This window comes from Hermetia illucens, chromosome 2, assembly GCF_905115235.1.
Source record: "Hermetia illucens chromosome 2, iHerIll2.2.curated.20191125, whole genome shotgun sequence".
NCBI classification, from domain to species: Eukaryota; Metazoa; Arthropoda; class Insecta; order Diptera; family Stratiomyidae; genus Hermetia; species Hermetia illucens.
In genome coordinates, this window is record NC_051850.1 from 143522571 (window position 1) to 143547812 (window position 25242).

At 42.4% G+C, this 25242-nt stretch overlaps 1 protein-coding gene across 7 annotated transcripts in view; it reads right to left on the minus strand.

Moving 5' to 3' along the window:
* The window catches only part of LOC119650467 (FH1/FH2 domain-containing protein 3), a 412025-nt gene that overhangs the window by 171512 nt on the left and 215271 nt on the right, over positions 1-25242 (minus strand). For 3 of the 7 annotated variants that reach the window (XM_038053340.1, XM_038053339.1, XM_038053338.1), the window contains exon 2: positions 8390-8749. The exons of the other annotated variants lie outside the window; for them this stretch is intronic. In XM_038053340.1, the coding sequence (XP_037909268.1) occupies positions 8390-8578 (189 nt within the window). In that variant the 5' untranslated portion in view covers positions 8579-8749. The remainder of the gene's footprint in view (positions 1-8389; positions 8750-25242) is intronic. 7 annotated transcript variants of the gene reach the window in all.

Consider the following 25242-nt stretch of genomic DNA (forward strand, 5'->3'; position numbering starts at 1 on the left):
GATTTTCCTCCGAACACATCTGACTTTTTCGTGGGTTTGTGGAAACACTTTGGCAAAGAAAAGGGTGTCTTCATTCATCTTCATTAAAGATAAACTTACCCGAAAGCCGAACTAATCCGATTATTATTTGTCTTATAGTATCAACAACTGCTGTGTCTTTGAACATTTTTCATTTCCTTGAAAGCCCGCAAATCTCATAGTTTAAAGAAAACTGAATCAAGGCAAAGAATGAAAGAAAATTATGAATTTTCATTTAGCAGTTTTACGCTGAAAAGTGAGATATAAAAGGCGAATCTGGTTTGGGCGAAACTTAGCTACTAAAGTCGAGTTATGCGGTTGTATGAACTTCCGGAAAGTGGCAACAAAAGGGAAAAGTTCCTCCTTTGAAATGTATGCAGGTATTCTGTGTTTATAACGCATAGTGATGAGATTGGAGTACTAATATGGAAATTTGTAAAGTTTTGAAGAGTATTTGTAGCAAAAGGTTTGCCTTCGAGGAAATACATGGATAGTATCTAGATTCTAGGGAGACCAACCCCTTATTTAATTATTATTGAGCGATAGATAGATATTACACGGGAAGAAAACACTGGAGACGTATCTACATATAGACATAGCTGCAAAGAACAACACGCAAAATATTCGTGAGAAATACAGATGGAAAGTTAGGAGAAAGACAAAAGAGCGGGGTGAGTTTGTTTGTTAGCTCTTACGCATTCAACATGGATCACTTGGGACATCTACAGTTGTTACCATTCCTGATTCGTCTCCAGGGAACTGGGGTAGGACCTTTGTCCCTGAGGATGTATCCATAACTAAATATGGCAGTCCACTCCCTTATACACGATGCCCTGGTAAAAACTTAAATGACGACTAAAAATAATATAAATAAAGAGATGGTGGGAATGGAAAATGAATTTGCGGCGTTTGTACGCAGCCCGAAAATGCGTCGCTCGCCCGGCCCCTCACTACGAGACGTAGTGAGGGCTGAAATACCCGACGAGACATCGGATACGCAAACAGAGAAGAAGACTCGGAAAGTAATGTGGCACCTGGGATGGCAACCTAGATAGTACCACGCAGTGCTGTTCTTCCGAAGCTGCTATTCTTGCGAAAGCCGAAGAGGAAAGGCTTATCAAGAAATGCGCAACAGTTGCGAAGTGCATGCGATATGGGACGTTCCTCCTGAAAAACGTCAGCAAAGGGTTGAAAAGCGGCCAATGTAGTTGGAGGAACTCTTGCATAGAATTTCATTCAACAGGCGGACATGGAGAGTAACAGAAGATGCGCGAAAAGCAGAAAGAACGGCCCCCGCTGCTGAAAACACCGCGAGCGCCAAACGAATCGCAGACAGCCCGTTGTAGGTCAAAGTGTGGAATAAACGAAAGGAGGAAGGAGTATCTGAAGGAGACTTCACTAAGGTGCTCTCCAGGGTCAAAATAAGAAGGCGAAGAGAGACAAAAGGCAACAACAAAACCCTCTGCCTAAAATTAAGGCGGACAGGAAAGATGGAGCACCAAAAGAAAAGGTGGAGAGGCGAAGAAGGACTAGGCCGTCAGCTCTGCTTATTAAGTCGACGGAAGGCAAGACCTCTGCAAAAGTCCTCAGCAAAATCCGTTATAGGATCAAGCCCGAAGATAGCGGAGCGGAAGTACATATCTTCCATTCGGAAAACAAAGAGTGGTAGAGTCCTGGTTGAAGTAGACCCGAGGACAACAGAAAAAAGCACGCTCTATGAAGTAATCAAGGGATTTCTGGGAGAGAAAGCTTCGGTTTTTAGCCGGAACCCACGTGTTCTTTGGAAACTGAGACCTTCACTACCTCACAGAAAAGAACTGTGATAGAAGTAGCGGAGCAATACGTGAGGAAGTTTGTTAACAGCGAGAAAAGCCGAACTCGTTGGGTAATATGTAAAATACGAATGGGGGCCAGGTTTCAACGAAATGTTTCAAATATCTAGATTAAGGGCCTTGCAAGCTGCCAGGGACCTGACAGAAGGGCAACATGCCACATATATGGTCAGGTAGGCCATAAAGCGAATACCTGTAACACTGCGACATATCAGGTACCGCTGCGATCTGGATTCGGGACGGCACCCACCGTTGGGTTCTCGCCCAAGGTCGAAAGGACAGCTTTGTCTGGATGTGGTGTTTAGGGGTAACGTTTTTTAGGGTCGATCGAACACCTAATGAGGAACACAGGGACCAATGGTATCTCAACATTGGTATACATCCTGGTTTTCTAATATCGGCCAAACCTTCAGCTCGGCGCATGCATCGATTACCCGAAAGAGGGTATTTTCTCTTCTCGTTGGAAGGTGACAAAGCTTGAGCCTATCAACAAAGGAAAACTCGACCCCCGTGTTGCCGTTTTCTTACCGACCACTTTGTATGCTTAACACTGCCGGGCAAATGTTCGAAAAGCTCATCAGAAGTAGACTCGCTGAAGTGTTACGTACTGCGAGAGACTTATCCCCAAGGCAGTTCGATTTTAGAGTAAGGAGATCCACAGTTGACGCTTCCATGCAACTCGGAGGCACACAGCCGCCAGGCTCACCGGGTGATGCACCTCGTGATGTTGACGTCAGAAATGCCTTTAACTACGTAAGATGCAAAAACGTTCGAGGCACACTGAACAATTCTTTCCATGTGCGGAGCCACCTCTTAGAGATATTAAAGGATTATCTGAGGAACAGCCGCCGTTGCTGGACGCTGTGTCGAGCAGGCCTAAAGCAGGCTCGGCATATTGATGCAACGCATAAGCGAATGGATGACAGCTCATAGTTTCCATCTTGCACTGGTAAACATCACAGTGGTAATCCTGGCTGCGTCTCATATCGATCCGCTAATCGATAAACAAGTCAAAATCAATGGTGTCCTGGAATGATTCTTGGCCCAAAGATGAGCTTTTTCGAGCAACTCAAAGCAATAACAAATAAGGCTGCAGCTGGAGTTTCAGCCTTAAGTCGGCCAATAGCAAATATTGGGGGCCCTACGCCTAACAGACGACGTCTTCTGATGAGTTCAACGCAATCTGTCCTGCTCTACAGCATAGAGGTATGTACTGACGCTCTTGCGAAGGAGGTATACTGTTAGCATTTCACGGAAGTAGAAAGGCGCAGACCTTTGCGGGTGGCCAGTGCGTACCCCACTGCCTCTGAACCGACTGTGATGGTAAATCGCGGAAGAGGTCTCCGTTGCCTTTCTTGCTAAGGAGCGTAAATCCATACACAGGCGCAAGGAAGAACAGCTAAGGGAAATGGTAGCTCGTGAAGAACGACAACGTCACTAGATGATTGGCAACTCTCTTGACAAAATGAGACTAGAGGCTGCGCGGCTCATTGGATGCTTATGCGCGTGGTGAAATCGGAAACATAGTGAGACTGACTATCTCCCAGCTCGTAAGTTGTCATGGAGGTTTTTAGTCTTAAGCATGATCTCCTGATTGTGTGTTTTGCAATGGAGTTGTGGACGATGCACATCAAACCGTGTTTTCGTGTGGTGAAGGTTAGATGAAATTCATCAGTAGCTCTACCTAAACACAAGGCATCTTTCTCCAGACAATATTGTCGAGGAGATGGCGAGGAACGCTGACAGGTCAAGCCGTCCTGCGGATTACGTTGGGGGTTTTTCTCGTTGCAATGACCAATGATCATCGGTTGCAAAAAATGTCGATCCAATTCTCTGGCCAGTACGAAATCAACACTGTTATCCGCCCTTTTTTTGAAGGAAAAATCCCAGTTGAAAATTTTAATGGGGCTAAAACTGTTTAAGGTGGGCTGCCCACTACACGCCTTAAACGTCTGAAATCAAAAGCCAATCTCAAGAGTGTCATCACAAAAAGTTCAAGACAACAACAACGAAAAAAACAACAATTTCAGCCAAAAAATCTTGGCATTCGCGTTTCTGAACTATAAAGGAATAATTTTGATTGAATATCTGGCTAAGTGGAGGCCATCAATGCAGCAAGATACTGTAAGATACTGAAAAATTGAAAAGGGTGATTCAGAATAATCCATGCCAGACCTCACACCGCCAATGCCACAATTAAATTTTTTTGAGATCTACACAAATCTAATGCACTTACTTTCTGGACGTGTTTCCTACGTATGAAGTTTTTTAAAATTGTAAAGAATAGAATTGTATAGAATATATGACGCTATTATATATATCTTATACAAGTTGATATAAACAGTACGGAAGTTGTCGATGATTACCCCCTTTTCACCATAAAAGAGCTCGAAAAGATAATTCTCACTATGAAAAATAAGAAGGCGCCAGGCCCTGATGATCTCCGGCGAAAGTTTACAACTGGTCCTTCGCCAATGGCCACATTTGCTGCTCATGGTGTTCAAAGGTTGCCCTTTCCTTGTGGCTGGAAAATAGCGAAGCTCACGCTAATCAATAAGGGAGTATATCGATCACTGTATATGCTTGGCGAGGCCAGCAAAGTGCTCGAAAAGTTCGCCAGGACTAGACTTGCTTAAGCGATCCGTGCTCCGGGAGACTGATCTCCAAATCAATTCGGGTTCAAGGTAGGAAGGTTCACGGTGGAGGCTGTTAGGGAAGTCCAGGAATCGGTTCATCGTGCCAGGGCACACAGGCGCCGATCTTGACGAGTAGTGGATGACACACAGTTGAACAGACGCAATTGCCATATTGATGCGACGGCTAAGCTGATAGATGACGGCTCATGATTTCAGCCTTGCACTGGAAAAAGCTGAAATAGTCATCTCGACCAGAAAGAAAATTCCGAACCTGCGTCCCACATCGATCAGGAAGTTGACCACAATTCGTTCTTCTCTACGCCGCGGAGGTACGGGCTGATGCGTTTGGCAAGGTGGTGTATCGTAAGCGCTTTGCCCAGGTGCAGAGACGGAGCACTTCACGAGTGCCTACTGCACGGTATGGATCAGAGACACGTCCAGCGGAGCAGCGATATGGGCGCGGTTGACAACTTATATAGCTGCTTTCAGCTTGGCGGCATGGGTTTCGTAAAGCCAGATCCGCTGATGCCATCAAATCGGTTACTGGGTTGGCCAAGAAGACGATTCACGAAAAGGATAGTACTAGCAAATATTGCGTGGTGATGATTCTTGACGTATGAAATACTTTCGATTCGTCCAGGTAGAGCTTAATACAGAAGTTACTAGCAACAATTGGTTTTACAAGGGGTCGTCATTAAGTGTTCCAAGATGGCCATCAAACACTCAGGAGTGATGACAGACCTGCAGCTAAGTTTTAAAGAACATGTACAGTATTCTTGTGAGAATATATCTACGGCTAATATGGCTCTGACAAGAATGATTGCCGGGGTGATGAGCTACATCTTCCTTTATGCAGCAGTTTGGGAGAAGGTATTATACTTCAAGGGTCTAAAAAAAGAACAGACTTTTTGCTCAAAGCCTGATACCATGCAGTAGAGCCGTAGTTAGTATTGGACGCACCACGGCGGTATACATCCAGAGAATCATCCTCGGTCGGAGACTGCATTTCTTCGCGAAGGTTTTCTTGAAGGCATAGAAGGCTACACCGGCTTTTTAACCCTCAGGTCTAGCTTTAATCTCCAATTAAGTTCAGGATTACACCCAGATACTTTGCATTGGAGGAAAAAACCAGTCTTTGGTCATTCAGCCTTAGTAGACGGAATGCAGGTACCCTTGCCTTTGTGGTGAATAGCATCATTTCCGTTTTAGTTCGATTTATGCCGTATCTTGCGGTCCACATGCACAGCTTTCACAACGCTCCTTCCATGATATCGCTCATAATCCACGGAAACATTCCTGACACTAATGTCACCAAGTCGTCGGCATACGCCACTAATATTCGTAAAATTTCGTCCATCACTATCAACCAGTTGCGAGCGCAATGCTGACCACATTGCCTCCTACAGTGTACTGTAGTGTACCGTTACGGTCTTGAATGAAGTGCTCTAACACATTTCAAGGCCCTGATCCAATATGTATTGTTGTGCCAACGATTATTATTATTATTACTATTAACCAGAGCACCGGAGAGATGGTGCTACCCTGGGGCATGCCTCTGTTCACAGCTCTGGTCAAGTGGTTGCCTCCCAGATCCGACTGGATTATCCTGGTCTTAGTATGGATATAATCCAATGCGAAAAATATGGCTGAATATTACTGAGTTACAAGAGTCCAATCTAGACCGCCTCTTGGCCCGCCTCTTGAAGTTGGAGAGATCTTGTTTCCACCACGGTGGCAGTGTCTCCTTGCCGTATTTAGCAGGGCACGGGACTTTAAAAGGCGATATCGAGTGACTTTTCCAAAACCCCACCCTTTGACTCCTGTTCGTCTGTCGTGCCAATCTTGCCAATTTGTGCACCGAAGAATTTGTTCTTAATTACTTGACCAAACTTTCTCCAGTTGGTCCTCCTGGGGGTCTCCAAAGGGTTTGGAGACCTCTGGCACGATATCTAGACTGAAAAGTATCCAAATGTGCAATCTAAGAGGGATCTCTGGTCAGACACTCTCCAGTTCCCCACTCTAAGAATCTCATTGTAGGTTAGTAGGGTGATATCAAGGACCTCCTTCCAACCGTCACAGTTTTCCAAGCTGGAGAAATGGCAAGTCGGTGTACTGCCCTTGTTACACACCCATAGGATTGTAGTATAATGATTTCCGAGCTACCCCAAAGTATATGCTTTGCATTGGCCTCGCAGCCTATCAACAGGTTGGCCTTCTTTGTTGCCATGGTGCTCGTCAAATATTGCTGTTTTTCTGGGGGAGCTGATCGAACGTGAACCATATAAGCCCAGGAAATATTTATGTTCTCTGCCCCCACCTGCTCCAATTTGACCACGACTAGGTCACTGGAACTCAGGTTCGGACACAGAAAAGCGTGCAGACTCTTCCTCGGGAGAATACATGCCCAACGTCTGTCCTGATCAGCGTCTACTATGCTGTGAAATAATATTTAATATTTGCTTTGGAGCCCTTTGATGGTTCAGTCGTCTCCGGCCCAAGGCGCACACTCATACGCTTACGACTTTTCATACTTCACCACGCTGCTGCGGGGTTTGACAAGAAGTCAATGTGTTTTCCATAGCCAATTAAAGGTCATAAACATTGCAATAATGTCCCCCAATTATTCCACACTCAAATAAACAACGAACCCTATCAAATATCAATAAAGAAAGCCTGAAAGTGACGTCCCTATCTAGCAAAAATTGCTCAATTTCGGAACTATTAAAAGGACCCTGACATCTTAATCTTAGTCATAAATCAGATCCTCTGGACTATTCAATAATACAATTTATGCAGCGAAAACATTCCGTCAGTAAAACCTCTCCTCCACACCTTTATTTACAATCGAGACTTAATGACTTTTTGCAGACGTAATGACGTCATGTTTAATGCTCCTTTTGTTATTTTCCTCTACAATTCTTCTCTTCAGCTTCATCAAACTTTATGGCGGCCATAATGAATATTTCATTTCGTCTTGCTGCGATTCTCTACTCTAACCCCAAGAGTTTAGTAACTTTTTGCTTTAAACTGTGGCAATTTGAAATTCATCTTAAAACATTTCAAGTAAATATCCTGTAAAAATTTGGTTTCAAAACAAGGGGTCGGCTGTCGACTGTTAACAAAGGGGGCACAAGCGAAATTCATTTGCATTTTGTGTAGAACTGAACAAGGAAAAGGTTAGTGCCAGCCTTGGAAAATGAAATCTTTTGATGAATCGGAAATTACAGATAGTGATAGATTTCAATTGAAAAATCAGATTGCGGAGGTTGCACTTATTTATAGAATACAAAGCCCATTTAATTAGATTTCAAACAAGCTTGTTTACTAAAGGTTGTTTTTTGGGAAGACGCAGTGGCCACCTACGAACTGGGGAATTAAAAATTTACTGCTCATCCCAGAAACATTGAAAATGCTGTAATTCTATCGCTAGCATTGCATCTTTTCTATTTTGCTCAAAATTTATCTCATAAAAACGGAATTTAATTTCCGATTTAAAGACCCATCTTGGCATCATCCATCAATTTTTGTTGTTGCAATATCGACGCGGGTATCTAGACGAAATGATATAAAAGCGAAATCATAACAGATACCACCTGACGCTTCTCACATGTTTTCGCGATGCCGACGGCATTCACCTTTCCAAAGCATTACGTAATTCAATCAAACTCCCATTTTACGAAAACGCCATGTACTTAGGTCACCCCAATTTCCTCCGTAGTCGAGTTGTACTCTTTGGTATTTTCTCGATAAGAACCGAATAGCAAAAAAGCTCTTGTATCCCCACTTCTGCCATCGTTATAATAACTCCATGAACCGTTCCAGTTAAAAATCAATTATCCTTACAATATAATTAAAATATAATTTATAAAAAATTGTCAGCGAAAGGCAAATTGTTATGCTCACCCTTTGAGGAGCTCCCAATAAACGTAAAATTGCTCCTAATTGTGTTCCTAATGGAATTGTGCAAGGGAAGGAGTACGTCGGTGCGCGTGTTGGTATTGGATACACAGATAATGAATTGAAAGGATCTGTATCCACGAGATACTGAACTCTCAGTGCGATGATTTCGTCCGGCTCCATTTTTACAATCATTTTTTCGATGATTTCGGTACTATTCTGGGTATGTGATAAGTTGTCGGGATGAAGTTACATATGGGAGGGATACGCAATTTCTGGGGCTGTATGAATGTGTTTATCGATATTGAAGATCCGTCCGATTGTCTCACATCCTGGACTTTCCTGCAGGATAGTAGAATAGATGATCTGAAAGAAAATTTTATGTTTAGCTTTCTATTTTATTATTTTATGATATTTCGCCAGTCGCTTCGAGTTGCAATACTACGTACTCTTTCTGCAGAAAATGATGTATCTTACGAGGAAAGGCAACTACATATTTCTACTTTTCAAATAAATTAAAGGCCTCCGGGCGATGACCATTCGTCAGGAAACTGACCATCCACCGCGAAGTACTCAGTTCCCTCAGGCAAACTCACCGTCCAAAGCGAGCACATACTTCTAATTTTTATTGCTCCGAAGACGTCCCAAACAAGAGTGGATCCATTATAAAAACCAAAGCATTCACTCGTCCAACCGCATAGAACCCAAGTCTCATTCTTATTCCAGAGCAATAATAATCCAATTCTGTCCCCGCTGAGCCAACAATGAACCCTAAACTACCCTTTCTCCGGCCAAATTGAACATACAAGTCATGTACAAAGTGGACAATTGCATTGCGCATTGTTGAATGAAGAAATAATGATGGGACCTCTTCGTGTCATTTTGTTGCTACACTTTTCAATTAAATATTCTACGCTACTGTCCTCCGTATATCAAACTCCCACGATAGTGAATTGTAGTTATTTGTAATGGTTTCGTTTTTTAATCTTTTTCTCTCAAATTAGTAATTTGAATGCAAAGGAAATGCATTGTCACGACTTCTGTTAGGTGCAGTGCGTTTGGGACTCATAAATTGAGTTAGTTATAACCGTTGGAATACAAAAATGTCGTTAGCACCACTTGTAAGGGACTATGTGGACCATTTACACAAAGAATGTTTAGAAATGTTGAAACATGAAGCACGTGTGTACACAAATTAAAATGGTGTGGATAGAACACAACTCCCATTAGACGCTCCTCTTCATTTGCATATTAATTTCTTCCGCCCAACAAAGTTCTGGTGTTTAGAGAAAGAGTTAAATATTTCATCATTGCATCGCTGAATAAAAATATATCAAAAAGATGTTTGATCAAATGCTCTAAGAACATTAGTATACCTGAACGTAAAGAATTCCCATTTCCATGTTCTTGCTTATTTAAGCACCACTATTTATCCCCTAGTACAGGTAACACTTCTGATACCAAAAATTAGATAGTTTAAATCTACTTGTAAAATGTACTTGCAACAAAAATGCCTGCAAAAGTTTTATAAAAATAGTTCCTTAGTTTACTATAGTTCCGTTTAAAAGAAAACCATTAAAAGGAAAGGTTTTGACATCCAAGTCAGGTTCCACTTTCAACACCTTACTTAAGTACAAAAAGCAACTCGCTTGAGCCAGGATATTAAATTCCTACAGCTCTGCCTAAACCACAGGGTAGTATCGAAATCACACCAAGTTTCCATCAAGACAGGACTCCCTAACAGAGGTACCGACAAACATACCAGAACACTCGAAAGAACCCTCATCAAAGAGAGCATTAAATCAAAGTTCTCAAAATTGAATAGGATCACTCTCTTGGCATACCATACGCATCTAAAACTAACGCATGAGATGTCAGCGCAACATATTCCAATAGACCCCACACTTCTCAAACTTCACCGAGCATACGAATGCAAGCAAGATCGAAAGAAGAAGATACTTTCCCATAAACGAATGTCCCTGAGTAACGCGACCGGAGCACATAGGATAGAAAATAAGTCACCACAATACATAGCAGACTTTGTAGTTAACAAATCGTCGGAAGTTTTTACGGATGACGAATTGATGGTACTGAATAAAGGCTTGAACTACGCGACACCGGACTTGAAGATGAACGTCGAAGATACGATTACGATACGTCGAGGCAGCTATTAGGTTTCTGGAAAAGGAAGATGAAGGAAGAGCGGATCATTAAAAAACTAAACAAGAAACCAGTTTTTTACCTAAAAGCAGATAAAGGTAACAAACTGGTAATACTAGGCCGAACGACCTACGAAGACTTGGTACTTCAGAAACTAAATAACGGCAACTTCTTCAAACTAAGAACAAATCCCCTAAAAGAGTCAATCAAAAAAGAAAACACTAAGGGAATGTGTTGACCTTGTTAAGAACTTAGCCGCATTATGTATGCCTGATCCCTCTTTGCCTAGGTTTAGAATACAACCCAAGATGCATAAAAATGGGAACGAAACACGAGAAATTATCGCGGACACTAATTCCCCTACCTACAATATTGCAGTGACTATCGTAGCAAATATTCCGTAAAAAACAACTTCCAGGTGGTGGAGAAGCTGAAGGATACCACAATCAGGCAACATGAAATCCTAGTTTTGTTTGATATGAAAGCACTGTTTCCGAGTATAATCGTCAAACAGGCCCTACACAACTTCGAAACGTAGCTCAACAAACACCGCACCTCAACCAAGGGAAAGAGGGAGAATCGCCAATATACAAAGCTAGCTTCTATAGGTATGAATGAAAACTATTTCACTTTCCGGAATGACCGCAGGTACGACAATGGGTAACCCACTTTTCCTTCTACTAAGCGAAATGTTTATGGCAGGTCTAGAAGAACTAATGGAACAGCCTGGGATAATGCCCACTTTCTGGGTAAGATATGTTGATGATGTACTAGCCATCGTGGGCAAATCAATGTTGAATGGATTGCTAGAAAAAATCAACCAGCTCCATAAAAATATTAATTTCACTATAAAGACTGAACAAATGGGGGAAATACCATTCCTGGACATCAAAATCATTAGAAACGGGGAAGACCTCGAGTTCGATGTATTCAGAAAGCCCACAACCACCCAACGAGTCATTCCTAGCAGCTCTTTCCATTCATACCAGCACAAATTCGCGGTCTTCCACAACATGGTACATAGAATGCTAAAACATCCCCCTAACCAGGTCGAGATATATTAAAGAACTGGTTTATATAAAAGACACCGCGGGAAAGAACGGTTATAGCACCGACATTATAGACGCTATAATAAGGAAGAAACAGGCCATCTATAACAGGAAACAATTGACGTCATTTCCTAGCACCAAACATAAGACAACAGTGAGATCAAGCATTACATACACCTCGTTGTGGCCTAGGATTAGTAATGCGCTTAAAGGATTTAAAATAGAGGCTGTCTCAACAAGTAGGCTCCTGAAGCAGTCATTGCAACACCACGAAGCTAATGTTGTACTGTTACTGACCGAGATCGTGTATCACACAATTGATTTAATGAATTCCAGATGTAGCAATATGAGCCCGGAATGAACAGTTCCGGTAAGGTACCCATTTACTATAGAATGAGGCCGTATAGTCATTCTACGAATGCATACTTAGCCCATTACCCTGCAGTTGGCCAACTCAGGAACAAGCACCTAAAACTTCTGAGGAACATATTACGTAAATTACTCTTATGGCTAACTTGCTTAACAAAGACTCGCCCTACGGAAGTTAACCTACCAACCACCGTAGGTGTTTATATTAATATAACGTTACTAACCGCCTTAGAACTCAACCGAATAGGGAAACAAACGACTTTAGCTTGCTCCATCAAGGTCTTTAAAGACATACCGACGGCGAGACAGTTCAGATGAATTCGCTGTATTAAATTGTCCGCGCTAATGCAGCAGTCCACATCGTATAGAATATCAGTAGGCCCAAACTTTTAGCTTACAGCCTCTTCCAATCCGTGCTCGGGGAAACACCTCCTTTCTGTGCATTTCAACGGCCAATCGAAGAGGAAACCACCTGCACAAACTTCTTCGGATCTAGCCTACTTACTTCGGTTAATAACCACACCTAACTGTGCTTCGGTCGGCTTCGGAATCATCCATGAGACATTGCGCATAATGCCGCTCTTTCTACACTGATCACGACCAGAGCAGCCACAGTAAGGGCAATATTGTCACTTTCGGCGACCACTAAACCTTCACTCTTGCCTTTCACCGTTGCATTTTTCTCACCCATCCTCGTCAGCAAATCGCTCTTCTTTAAGCTGACCTCGTCAGTCATTTCATGTATGACGCCAGCAACATCTCGCCCTTATGCCAAATTTTGACAGCTTTACCGACTATCTACCTAACCTCAGCCATCTCAACCATAATAACACTTTCCTTTTTCACTCCATCTTGGCTTCCTGTCCTCTTTTTTCTACCTGGCGAAACATAGGATCGACTGCCTTCCGCAATTCAACTGTTTTCCCTGTGTCTTCTGTATCGGTATATGCACTGGAAAAAGCTATTGGATTGACATGGGGCGCAAGTCATATAACAAGTTCTCTGGGGAATGCAAAGAAGTACTCAACGTGAAAAACGAGTTCTACATACGCGCTTCAGAGCAAACAAGCCAAGAAGACACAATATAACAAATAACAAAACAAATAAAAACATTCCATGAAAAAAGTCCTTGCGCTAGACAGAAAGGCGGACTTTAAGCCAATTTTAAGAAGAGTTTGCTTTACACGAATCCTTAAAAAGAAAATATCAGGACGGTGAAAAAGTAATGTTGTATTTTGTGGAAAGATAGAATTGAACTGTATTTTCTACGGCAATGCTGTCCGTTGGAAAAGTGACACTTCATAGAAAATGTTGCGTCCAAAAAGTGCATCATCATCATTATCAACGGCGCAGCAACCGATCTAGGCCTGCCTTAATAAGAAACTCCAGACTTCCCGGTTGTGCGCCGAGGTCCACAAATTCGGTATCCCTAAAAACTATCTGGCATCCTGACCTACACCATCGCTCCATCTCAGGCACGGTCTGCCTCGTCTGCTCTTTCTACCATAGATATTCCCCTTATAGATTTTCCGGGCCGGATCATCCTCATCCATACGGATTAAGTGTCCCGCCCACCGTAACCTATTCAGCCGAATTTTATCCACAACCAGACGGTCGTTGTATCGCTCATAGATTTCGTCATTGTGTAGGCTACGGAATCGTCCATCCTCATGTAGGGGGCCAAAAATTCTTCGGAGGATTCTTCTTTCGAACGCCACGAAGAGTTTGCAATTTTTTTTTGCTAAAAACTCAGGTCTCCTCGGAATACATAAGGACTGGCAAGATCGTAGTCTTCTACAGTAAGAGCTTTAACCCTATGGTGAGACGTTTCGAGCGGAACAGTTTTTGTAAACTGAAATAGGCTCTGTTAGCTGACAACAACCGTGCGCGGATTTCATCGTCATAGCTGTTAACGGTCTCAAAGCTGTAGTCTCCTATCTTTATTGTTTTCGTTTGACCAGTGCGATTCGATGTTGTTCGTTGTTTGGTTCTTAGTGCTGACGTTGCCACCATCTTTTCTTCAGTAATGTCCAGCTCGAGATCTCGCACTGATAGCCGCCTGTTCGATCTGGATGAAGGCAGTTTGTTCTTCCCGTAATGTCAATATCGTCAGAGTAGACCAGTAGTTCAGTAGACTTGAAGAGGATGGTCCCCCTAATATTCACATCTGCATCGCAAATCATTTTCTCCAGGGCCAGGTTAAAGAGGACGCATGATAGGGCATCCCCTTGTCGTAGACCGTTGTTGATGTCGAATGGTCTTGAGTGTGATCCTGCTGCTTTTATCTTACCTCGCACATTGGTCAGGATCAACCTAGTCAGTCTTATCATTTTCGTTGGGATACCGAATTTTTTCATGGCCGTGTACAGTTTGACCCTGGCACTGCTCTCATAGGCGGCTTTAAAGTCGATGAAAAAATGGTGCAACTGATGTCCATATTCTAACAGTTTTTCCATCGCTTACTGCACAGAAAAAATCTGAACTGTTGTTGATTTGCCTGGAGTGAAGCCTCTTTGGTATGGACCAATGATATTCTGGGCGCATGGGGCTATCCGACCTAGCAAGATATATCTTATAGAAGGTACTCTACAACGTGATACCTCTATAATTGCTGCCCTGCGTGATATCCTCCTTCTCATGTATGGGACAGATAATGCCTCGTTGCCAGTCGTCAGGCATTGATTCGCTGTCCCACACTTTGAGCATTAGTTGATGAACCACTTGGTTTAATTTGTCGCCTCCAGATTTAATCTATTTGGCTGTAATTCCATTGGCTCCTGGCGACTTATGCTTTTTAAGCCGGTGGATTGCACGGACTGTTTCTTCCATGCTTCGTGGTGGCAGCATTTGTCCGTCGTTCTCAGTTGGCGGGACCTCCAACTCGACGATATTTTGGTTGTTGAGCAGTTCATCAAAATACTTAACCCATCATTTACTCATACTCATCCATTTACCACTTGTTGGTAAAACTTCCGCGCCTGGTGCGGTTGCTCCCTGTGCTTTTCTAGTCCACAGACTTGTTGGTTCTCCCAGGCTTCCTTCTTCCATCTGTGAAGTCGCTTCTCCGCTCCACGCAGTTCTTGGTAGGTCTCTGCGCGTGCCCGCGTTTCTTGAGAATGCAACATTACTCGGTATGGAGCATTCTTCCGTTAAATTGCTAGCTTACATTCATTGTCAAACCAGCCGTTCCGACTTTTCTTGTGGTTGAGGCCAAGTATGTTTGTGGTCATATCAATAATAACGTTCTTCAAGTGGTTGTGAAAATCATTTGTTGATCCTTCATCTCTAGGACATCTGTTAGCTGCGGTTATTGCGGCATCCATTTGCCGCTTATTAATGTTGCGGAGGGCTGTGTACATGGCTTCAGTATTCACTATCACCTGATTATCAGAGGGGAACAATCCTTGCGGTGCTGTAATTCGAGCTTGGAGCACCATGCCAACGAGATAGTATTCCGAGTCTATCAAGGCTGAGAGGTGGGGGCGTTCGATCAAAACGTGGTCAATTTGGTTGAAAGTGGTCCCATCTGGAGAGGCCCACGTATGTTTGTGAACCGCTTTCCGCGCAAACCAGGTACTTCCAACAACCATTTCGTCCGATACTGTTTACTGAATAATCTGCAGTCCGTTATCATTAGTATCCCCATGTAAGCTATAAGAGCCAACGTATCGCCTAAGCACGGGCTTCGTCCCTACTTGACTGCTGAAATCTCCAAGAATGATTTTGATATCATACTTGGGACAGGCTTCGAGGATCCGCTCAACTGCCTCGTAGAAGGTAACGTTTTCCGACTCTGCAGTCTCCTCTGTAGGGGCGTGAACGTTTATGAGGCTTATATTTTTGTATTTGCCTCGCAAGCGCGGAGTGCGTAGCCGTTCGCTTATGTTTTCAATGCCGATAACAGCAGGTTTCCTTTTTTGGCTAGCTAACAAACCTACTCCGAACACGTGGTTTACTGGATGGCCACCATAATATATGGTGTAGCGACTCTTCTCCAGGAAACCGATCCCTGTCCAACGCATTTCCTGCAACGCTGTTATATCAACCCTATATTGGGACAGAGTATCGGCTAGTTGCTTTGCAGCTCCATCTCTGTACAGGAAGCGCACGTTCCATGAAATAATGCGCAAATCGTTATTCCGTTGTCGTTGCCGGGTTCGTCGCTGTAAAGTCCATCCTGTTCGATGGTTGGTTTTCCGTGTAGGGTTGTTAGACCTACCCAACCCCCAACCTGGAGGACCAGTTGGTACAATTTGTCCCGTTTTTAGGCGTCGGAGAGTCGCCTTCATTCTTCTCCGTCTTCAGCTTTTCCTTAAGAAAGAGCTCCCAGCGGTCACAACGTGGAGGTGGAGGTAGGGTTTGGTAGTAAAGCGGTTGGTGTTGGTTAAGCAAGCGTTTCCCAGAGTTTATGCTCCGTCGTGAGTACCAATCCACGTTTCGCCCTAGGACCCCCTTTGGCCCCCCTTTGACCGGCAAGATAGAATAAATTTTTAATAAAGAACTACAACAGCATATGGGCCAGGTGCCGATAACACTTCAAAAAGGGGTGACAAGGGGTTCTGCAGAACAGCAGGAGTCTATGTTTGTCGGGAATGACGCGTATGTGCGGTTGATGCACTATATCCCGTTCAGGAGATAATAGTTATCCGGTAAAGCTTGCATCAATTTCAGAAGAGGAACGTTAAATTATGCTTACATGGCAGGAACTCGAGAAAATTTTTAAATGATTCCCATTTTTTCCCTTCTTTGGATGTCGACTTATAAAATTTCCCCTCAAACTTGAAGCTAACTTCGTTCTTGCATGTTGCTGCTCGTTTCTCATACGATTTTATCTTTCTCATCCACTCGGTTTGTAATTTCGTATGTGTTGAGCCATTCTTTAGCCCTAGCGCCTCTCTTACTGGAATGGTCGGGAAAAGAGCTTTTATCATTTTTCTATTGTCACGTATTCCTCCTTCTTGGCGAATCTCTTACCTATTTGTAGGCTGACCCTTTTAACCTTGACCAAGAATTACTTCGCGATCTTATGAGTTGCTTGGTGCTATAATTTCCCTAAATTCTTCGCCTTCTTTGTGATTTCTAGGTACGGCAGAATTCAGTGTTCTTAGATCCAAGATTTGCTCAATAATTTACAATCGTTGAGGATCTTTTTGGATTTTCCGATTGATTCAGGGGTAGGCTCCTTCCTTATTTCAAAGAACTTGACTTCTTTTAACTTTTTAGTGACTTGATCATCATGCAATTTCCTTACCTTTTTTGAGCAGCAACCCTTGATTAAAGGCGCCAAAGGCAAAGTAGCTTCCAATCATCATCACCGATAGATATTTCAAATCCTAGTAGCGGGTAATTCTATCGTAGGTTGCAAAGCAACATGGAACCAAAAAATAGTAAAAGCAATCAAGCATTTAGAGAACCTCTCAACGAACCGAAAGGTGACTTCGGATCTAGTTCGTCACTTATGGGAAGTTTGCCATAACCACATTAGATACGATTAGTGGGTAAAGTGCGTTCTGCGGTGTACAATCGCAAAATTTAAATATAGAAGAAAACGAAAGAGAATCACCACTGAAACATAATATTTTGTTTGGTTCCTAGCTGACATCTGGTTTTCGAGTTGCTGTAATTAACGTAAGACAGAAAACGGAAAATGGAGACTAATATAAAGGTTTGACTCTTTATTCCTAGCATTATCCTTAAAAGAAATTCTACCATAACTACTTTCAAGGAATAACTTTACAGCCATGGAAAACTGCAGGAAATTCAATCAACTCACTTTATTTGAGGAAAATTACTTTATATTTCCCATCCTTATCCCGGGTCCCCATGCTTGCAAAACCTCAATAAGCCACCAGAAATTCAAACGTATGTATAGAGTTTTTGATTTGTGTAAGTTTGCAAGCGACTGCAGCCGATCCGATCAAATGTCGTTTTTTTCGCACAAATCAAAGAAATTTTGCCACAAGCGCTTGCAATGCATCGACACGTTCGCCGATGCATGGAGTCGGCCTTAGTAGTCCATTATGCCTGCCTGTTCAGAACATACTAGCGCACTTGCAAGCATGTGAATGGCGATGTTCAATCCCTCAAAATCGTTTGTAGAGGTTTGTAGTTTGCGCCAAGTGCCAAGTGTGTGGACCTGGCATAAGATTGAAAGCGGCCAAATGGTGAGAGGTTCATCGGTTTTTAAGGTTTTGTATAAACACAAAACCTTATTAAAATCGGTTTACTGTCTGTCTGTCTGTCCGTCACACGCATTTTTCTCGGAAACGGTTATAGCGATTGACACCAAATTGGGTAGAAAGGTGGGAACTGTGAACGCTCACGCATACAGTGAATTACGTTCTTTTACCTCGAATTTAAGGAGTGGTCCCCATACATGCAAAAGGGGGGTGTAAAATTTCTTTTCATCAAATATAGTCATGTGGGGTATCAAATTAAAGGTCTCGATTAGTACTTTTCAAAGCCGATCTTAGTTTTGACATTCGTTGGAAGGATGGGGAGCGCAGGGGGTTGAAAGTGATCACTTCTTTAAGGGGGCCATTCTCAGAAACTACCAAACCGAAAAATCTGAAAAAAATCAGGAGGCTACCACTATATGGTGCCTGGGCCCCGAAATACCTTCCATACTGATATCTGTACAAATAAAGTTAATAATAGTATATTACTACAATTTTTTGTAATTGGTTGGAAACCCCCCTTAAGTTTATCCTAGTACCATGAAATTTTGCAGTGATATAGGCTATAATATAAAGCATGATCTTACCAAGTTTGCTGGAAATCTCACTATTACTAACAAAGTTATAATACCTCAAATTTGTTGCTTCTTTGAAAATTGAAGACTATGAATGTTAATATCACCCGAAAGTGGATACTCTCACATAATATTTGGATATATTACGAGCTACGTACTAAGAAATACACAAAACCTTTCGTACCTGAAGCGTCCAGCTTCCGGTTTCCCGACTTGTTTTATTATAATTCTAAGCCAAAACGAGGGTCCCGACCATATGAAACGACTGGAGAAAATACACAGGAAAAAAATATATTTTATTTAAGACGATTGTAAGGTTAAAAACTATAAAGATAAAAATCCCCTTTCTACACATAACAAACGGATTTAACGCAGGAGGAAGGAATAAATACTAAACTATCAAATAAATAAATATAAGAAAATGGAGTAACCTCCCAGATCGCATGATAATCGATTCGTGGAAAGTACACAATACCCTAAAAAAACAAAATTCAACAAAGGAGGAAATTTCCCAGGAATTAACTGATCAGAAGAAAAATGGAACAAATGCACGCAAATACCATATCTTCAAAGAAGAACCTTATAGAATTTTTATGAAGACAAATGCATTCACTTTACATATGACGGAGAGAAGAATTGTGTAAGCCATTGGAGGTAATGAACCGTTTGGGTCCTTTTGCTCCGGTAAAATAAGGATATGAACGTATAAAAGGCAAATATGTAAGTCTAACCTTCCAAACAAGTCCAATGTTCTGTAGCTGCCCCTAATGGATCAAACCCACTCTGGGTACAAACCGTTCACATTGATCACTCAGAAGAATTAATCTAATGTCCGTTGAACTACAACGTGTAAACATTACGACGTGCCAGAAATACGGAATTCTCAGGAGCCCTCACACTGTATCTACGAGCACTATAAATCTAACCCATGAGGTAGACAAATTAATCTATGCTTGTCCCACAGTTGAATAGTCAACAATTTCAGCATAATTCTGTCGCATTTACCGACAAAATGACAGCATCAAATCTATTCATGAATTTCGAAGTAAGATTCAAATTATGCCCATTACAGATTCTGCATGTGATTTTCACTGAATTAATGTCGTTAGTCGTAATTGGAATGGTTATGAGTACAGTTTTGTGATGATGGCAAAATGATGTGTAATTTTCAATTTGAGCTCAGAGACCTTCTTGTGTGGCAGTATAAGCTCATTGTGCGCATGTAATGTGAGTGAAGGGACATTCGTTAATTTAATGAAAGAGCACCCAATCGTGCATTTCTTCATCCATACTATGTATAAGAAGCAAAGTCCACCCAACATCTATTTCAGAAAACAGCCCTTTACTGAAGAAAAGCACAACTCATTACAACGCGAATAACCAAAGATGTGTGAACTCCATGGAAGCTTGCTTTCAAAGAACTACTTTCGCTACCAAAACCTGTCTTCAGGTACCAACTGTCCCGCACACGTCACAACGCTGTCAAATGTCTACCAGTTTTCGACGAAGCTACAATACTATAAAAACATGGACACATGCTTAAAGGGTCCTTGAATTTAGAGTACGGCCATTGAGACTTCTGTAATACCAGAAAAAATTCGAGGTGAATTGTCCATTGCCTGTAACCCACGTTGGGCGCTATTTTCAATAAAAACAAACGCCTTATATTTATGATGTGAAAACTCCTGGCAAGAACAATTTAGAATTGTTACAAGAAAAGAACCTTTTTGAAGGATCTGCTTGTTCCACATTTTATACAAGGCCAACTGGTACCTCGATTTTAATAATTCCACAAAAACAGTTTTAATTGACTCCCATTTTGAAGTTTGACAGGGTAGAAAAAATGTCGGCGAATATCTGCACCCATTAATATTGTGGCGATTCTAATGACTTTGACACACGTTTACCCACGACGAGAAAATGGAAATCTATCTTGGAGCACTAAGCTGCCACAGCGGAATGTCACCGTTCAAATCCTCCCTCCCTTCAATGAAGTGCTCTAATGCACTTCGAGGCCCAAATCAATTGGATTGTGGCGTCAATGATTATTGTCTTAATTACTTTAACTTGTCTTTTTCGTGGAAGTAATTTCCTCAGGATTAAATAGTGCACCACACTTCGTACGACCCTAACCATGGCTGAAGCAACCAACTCTCCTGTCTTCAGCAGCGGCCATCAGCTAAATTATCGCCTGAGAATCTACTCGGTTCATTTTGCGGTTGCATTCCATCCTACATTCTCAAAAAATTATGCTGATGCAAGGATTGAAGAAGTCATTCAACAATCAATCAACTATCAACTGTAGCTAGATACCACTGCGTTTCCTCTGAAAAAATATTAGCCAAGCGGAGCGTACAGCCGGGAACTACTGGATATGTGTGTATCGGTAGGTAAGAAATTAAGCGATATCCTACCAAAAAGCCGTGGAAACCGCCCGGTGCAACGGATATCGCGGCTATGATTACATATGTATGTGGTTTTCATTCAGTCCGATGCTAGATCCAAATTTTGGGTGAAACAACGAGAGTGACGAAATCATCAGGAGACTTTTTGTAAAAACTTGAGTGCTTAAACCAAAAAGATTGATCCGCAGGCCAGAAAGCGGGAAAAGTTTCTCCCCAATTGCTCCGATCTCAGATGCACACTTCAGAACTCTCGCAATCCCTTAACAAGAAAGAAAGCGAAAGCGGATTCAGCGCTGTTAATTCATTAGACGACAACACGTGGTGCCGCCGTCCGCAGAGATAATGCTTCCTAGATAGACCCACCACTCGACACTATCGATATTCTGCCATCATTGCATGTAGGGAGAATGCAGTGATCGATAAAACTGAAAACCTTGATTTGTCCTTGATCTGTCCAAAATCCAGAGCTACTTAATCAACGTCCACCACTCCATGAGTGGGCAGACACATGTCACCAGTGGAATCGAAGTGATTGTGGAAAAATGTCACGGTCCATTGAATTCCTCCAAGTCCTCCGGATAAAGCAGCATGAGGACGTTACCGCTACCAAGAAGGAAAAGTATCGGCGGCAGAATGTAAATTTATGTCCCTCCTGCGTGGAGCATTCTACATAAAATGTGAAGCAGGGATTCAACTGCCGAATACTGGTACAAAAGGATCCGCAGGGTGTCAATATAGTTGATATAAGAGCATGAAGGACGCAGCTGTTATGATATGAAAAGTCCACGCCAAAAGCTGTAGACACTTTTGGTAGCAGTAGTACTACCCCGAAGCAAGTCAGCATAGGGAGCAAATGAATCTCCGATGCCGCTTTAGTCTGAGTACTCACAAGCCCACCTAAACCACGCCCACCAGCCCTCACCATGTGCTTCAAGTAATCACTGTATGTATCTATTCATTTTTTATGCGCTTCATCCCTATTTTTTATTGCTACGGAAGATTGATTTGTGAACTTTACTCAGTTGCGAAATATCGGCAATTCTGGATTTTTGCCGATCCCTACGAGCGTAAAATTCAAGTAAAAGCCGAGTCGAGGATAGGGAAAGGGGCCTGCCTTAGTTCCTACGCTAGACAGGTTGGTCATTAGCTGGCTCCAGGCCGATTCTGACCGCCTTTAGGATAGAGTTGTGCCGGTTGCATGCCTATATCACGAAAGGCGTAGCAACTCCAATAGGCTCTGAACCGAGGGCAGTGGCTGCGTTTTCGTTCATTTGGCCTCGTGTGCTATTAGCCGGGGGTTCTAGGACATTTCATAGTTCGATTTTGGCCCAATGCAGATTGTACAAATCTATATATAACCAACGGTTACGGTTGTACATAATAGAAAAGATTAAGAAAGAATTATTATATCTTTTAGATAACGTCCTTCTTTTAATTTGGTCTAGGAGCAGAGACAGTACGGAGTAAAACCAAGTTGATTGCCGATTGGGAAACTTTAAATAGATATTTCGAATAGACACAGCTGCAAAGACAGCAAAAAATGCTTTTCTCGGACCTCGGACCTTTGAAGAGGCCGAGAAATATATCAGGACCTACTAAATCAATCGTTTACTATGAAATAATCTCCCTTAGAGCCTTTGATAACTTGCCTGTATTAGACTGGACTAATCACGTAAACCAAGAAGCCAGATAGTTTTTGCGAATTGGTGGAACTCAGAGCAAAACCAGAATATTCGCGACCGGTCTAGAACAGATACCGGTTGTCGCGCCGTTGATTATAATGATGTGTAAGAAAAGTGGAAATTTGAGGTTGTTACAAGAGGATCCAAGGCGAAAACTAGAGAGCAGTCCGCTCCATGTCGAATAATTTTTCGAGAGTTCCTGGATGGGTTACGTCATGACTTCCTGACAGGACCACTGAGAGTCAAACCTGTCAATTCTTTCGTGATGCGATACACATTGGCGCAACTCTTTATTTTTGCGACTTCTACTTTCTTTCTGTCACGGCGCACAATACGCTGGACTAATTACACTTTTTCAAAGGAGCTGCAGCACATCATGCTTACCCCGACCCTCCGTACCAGTCATCAATGAGATTATGAGCTCGTGATGCTTATCGGTGTGCCTTCACGTATCCACATTCAGCTAGGTATCGAGACTTAGTTTTTGGTAGTTGGCGAAGAATTACATTTGCCCCAAGGATAAAGCCAATGGAGGTACTGTGATCACTAATATTCTTGGGCGGGTTGTGCAAAATTCGTGTTAATTTCGCAGTAAGAAAGCTTCGATTTTTGAAGGACAAACAGATCGCAGAAACGCCCCTATTAAATTTGATAGGCCTAAACTGTAGGTCTCTGCATGTAGACCCAATAACAACACACAAGGGGAGGGTGGCGGCAATCAAATGCACGTACGTTCCGAAGTCGACGCTAACATCATGCTAACACTGTTTCCAACATGCATTTTCAGAAAACAGCCCTTAAATCTACTGCTGGTCGATAGATGTTTGTAGTGGATTATTTGAATCCAACGGATCTTGCAGAAGACCGCGCGCTCGAATAGTGTGCCATCGATGCCGAGGGAAATTGCAGAAATTGATGAACCTTTCACCTTTTTTATTACAGTTGCGCGACCGAGCAAGGTATTGGTATTTACATCATCCATCACCATCACAATGTCACCATTAGGACAGGCCTCTCCTGAGCTACGATCATGGGAAGCGTCTTTATGTTTGGAATCTCCGTTGGTGCCTTGAACTGCACAATTGTGATGTGCCTCTACCTGGACCATAGTCTCGCAGTAAATATTCGGTCAAAAGCTACCTCTCAGTGCGACACACAAGTACAATAACGCAGTACCTCCGGCAATAAAAGGGTACTCTCCGAATTCACATCATTTTACTTCAGCCGATATTCTCGGAAATCTTGTTGAAATTAAGAAAAGTGAATACTCTCGGTCGCTCGATTCCGTTGTCAAGAAGCGTACGTACATTACAGAATCTAATCATAGACCGTCCTCAAGAGGCAAGGGTCCAAGCTGTACGTGTCTTGCTAGCCCACAAATGTTGGTCCCTTTTAGGGGCCTAATTGGGAGAATAGTTTTGTGAAGTCCCTTCCTTCTCGAGCAACCTTCAGCAAAGGATACTTTAAAATTGGGAATGTTGAAAAAGAGCATCCATGTCAACTATTATCGACCGTATAATACTTTCAACTAAATAAGGATAGTGGGAAATTTTCAACGTTCAAATCCGCCAGTACCTAAGTGCTGGTGCTAGCTAGTTTGACAAGGTGTCCTTTTGAGGTTATTTGAAAAAATCGAATATCTTAATTCGCCCCATCTGATTTTTACAGGAATAGGCATTATCATCCCGAATATCTCCGATTTTCTTAGTCATTACATAGTGTTAGAAGGAAGTTTTACCCTGCTGGGGTACGTTCTCGTTAAACTTGGCGACAGATGTCATAAGTCCCTAGCATTTCACAAGTTCTAACCAACGGACTATATAGAGTATGAAAAAAGTATATAATATATAAGTAAGTATGGAATGAGCAGGCAGGTAGTCCTTTTTGCGTAAATACAAGGGCGACACTGACCTTGATATTGCTCGTGTTACTAGCGCTAAATCCGCCTTCGCTATTTTGACTGAAACCTGATAATGCAACTATCCCGACCCCACCAGTAAGTTGAAACAGCGCCGCTATTTGGGAGTAGTGCATGGCAAGTGACCAAAAGTGTTACAGAATCCTTCAAGCTTGCATCAAATTGTGTTTGCATCAATAACAAATGGAAAACTTGATCAGATACCCGCGGAAGGGAAAATAAACGAAAACTCCATTGCTGGCTATGCCATGCAAACCCGCTATCCAATAATGGTCGGCGAGTGGTTCGCCTTAGTACAAGGAGCAGGAAGGATACAGATTTCTCGGAAAATCGTGGAACAAGTTGAGGTACATTACCAACAACCGACAGCGACGGCGCATAGATGTCTTTGGCGCGCTATGCTCCAGATAGAGGTTGACGGCAATCATATAAAATGTTTTTTTGGAAGTGAAAGTCATAAAAGCCAGATTGAAAGCTAAACTGCCTGAGTAAGACCGCAAATTAGGCACCGACTCCAGTCAATAG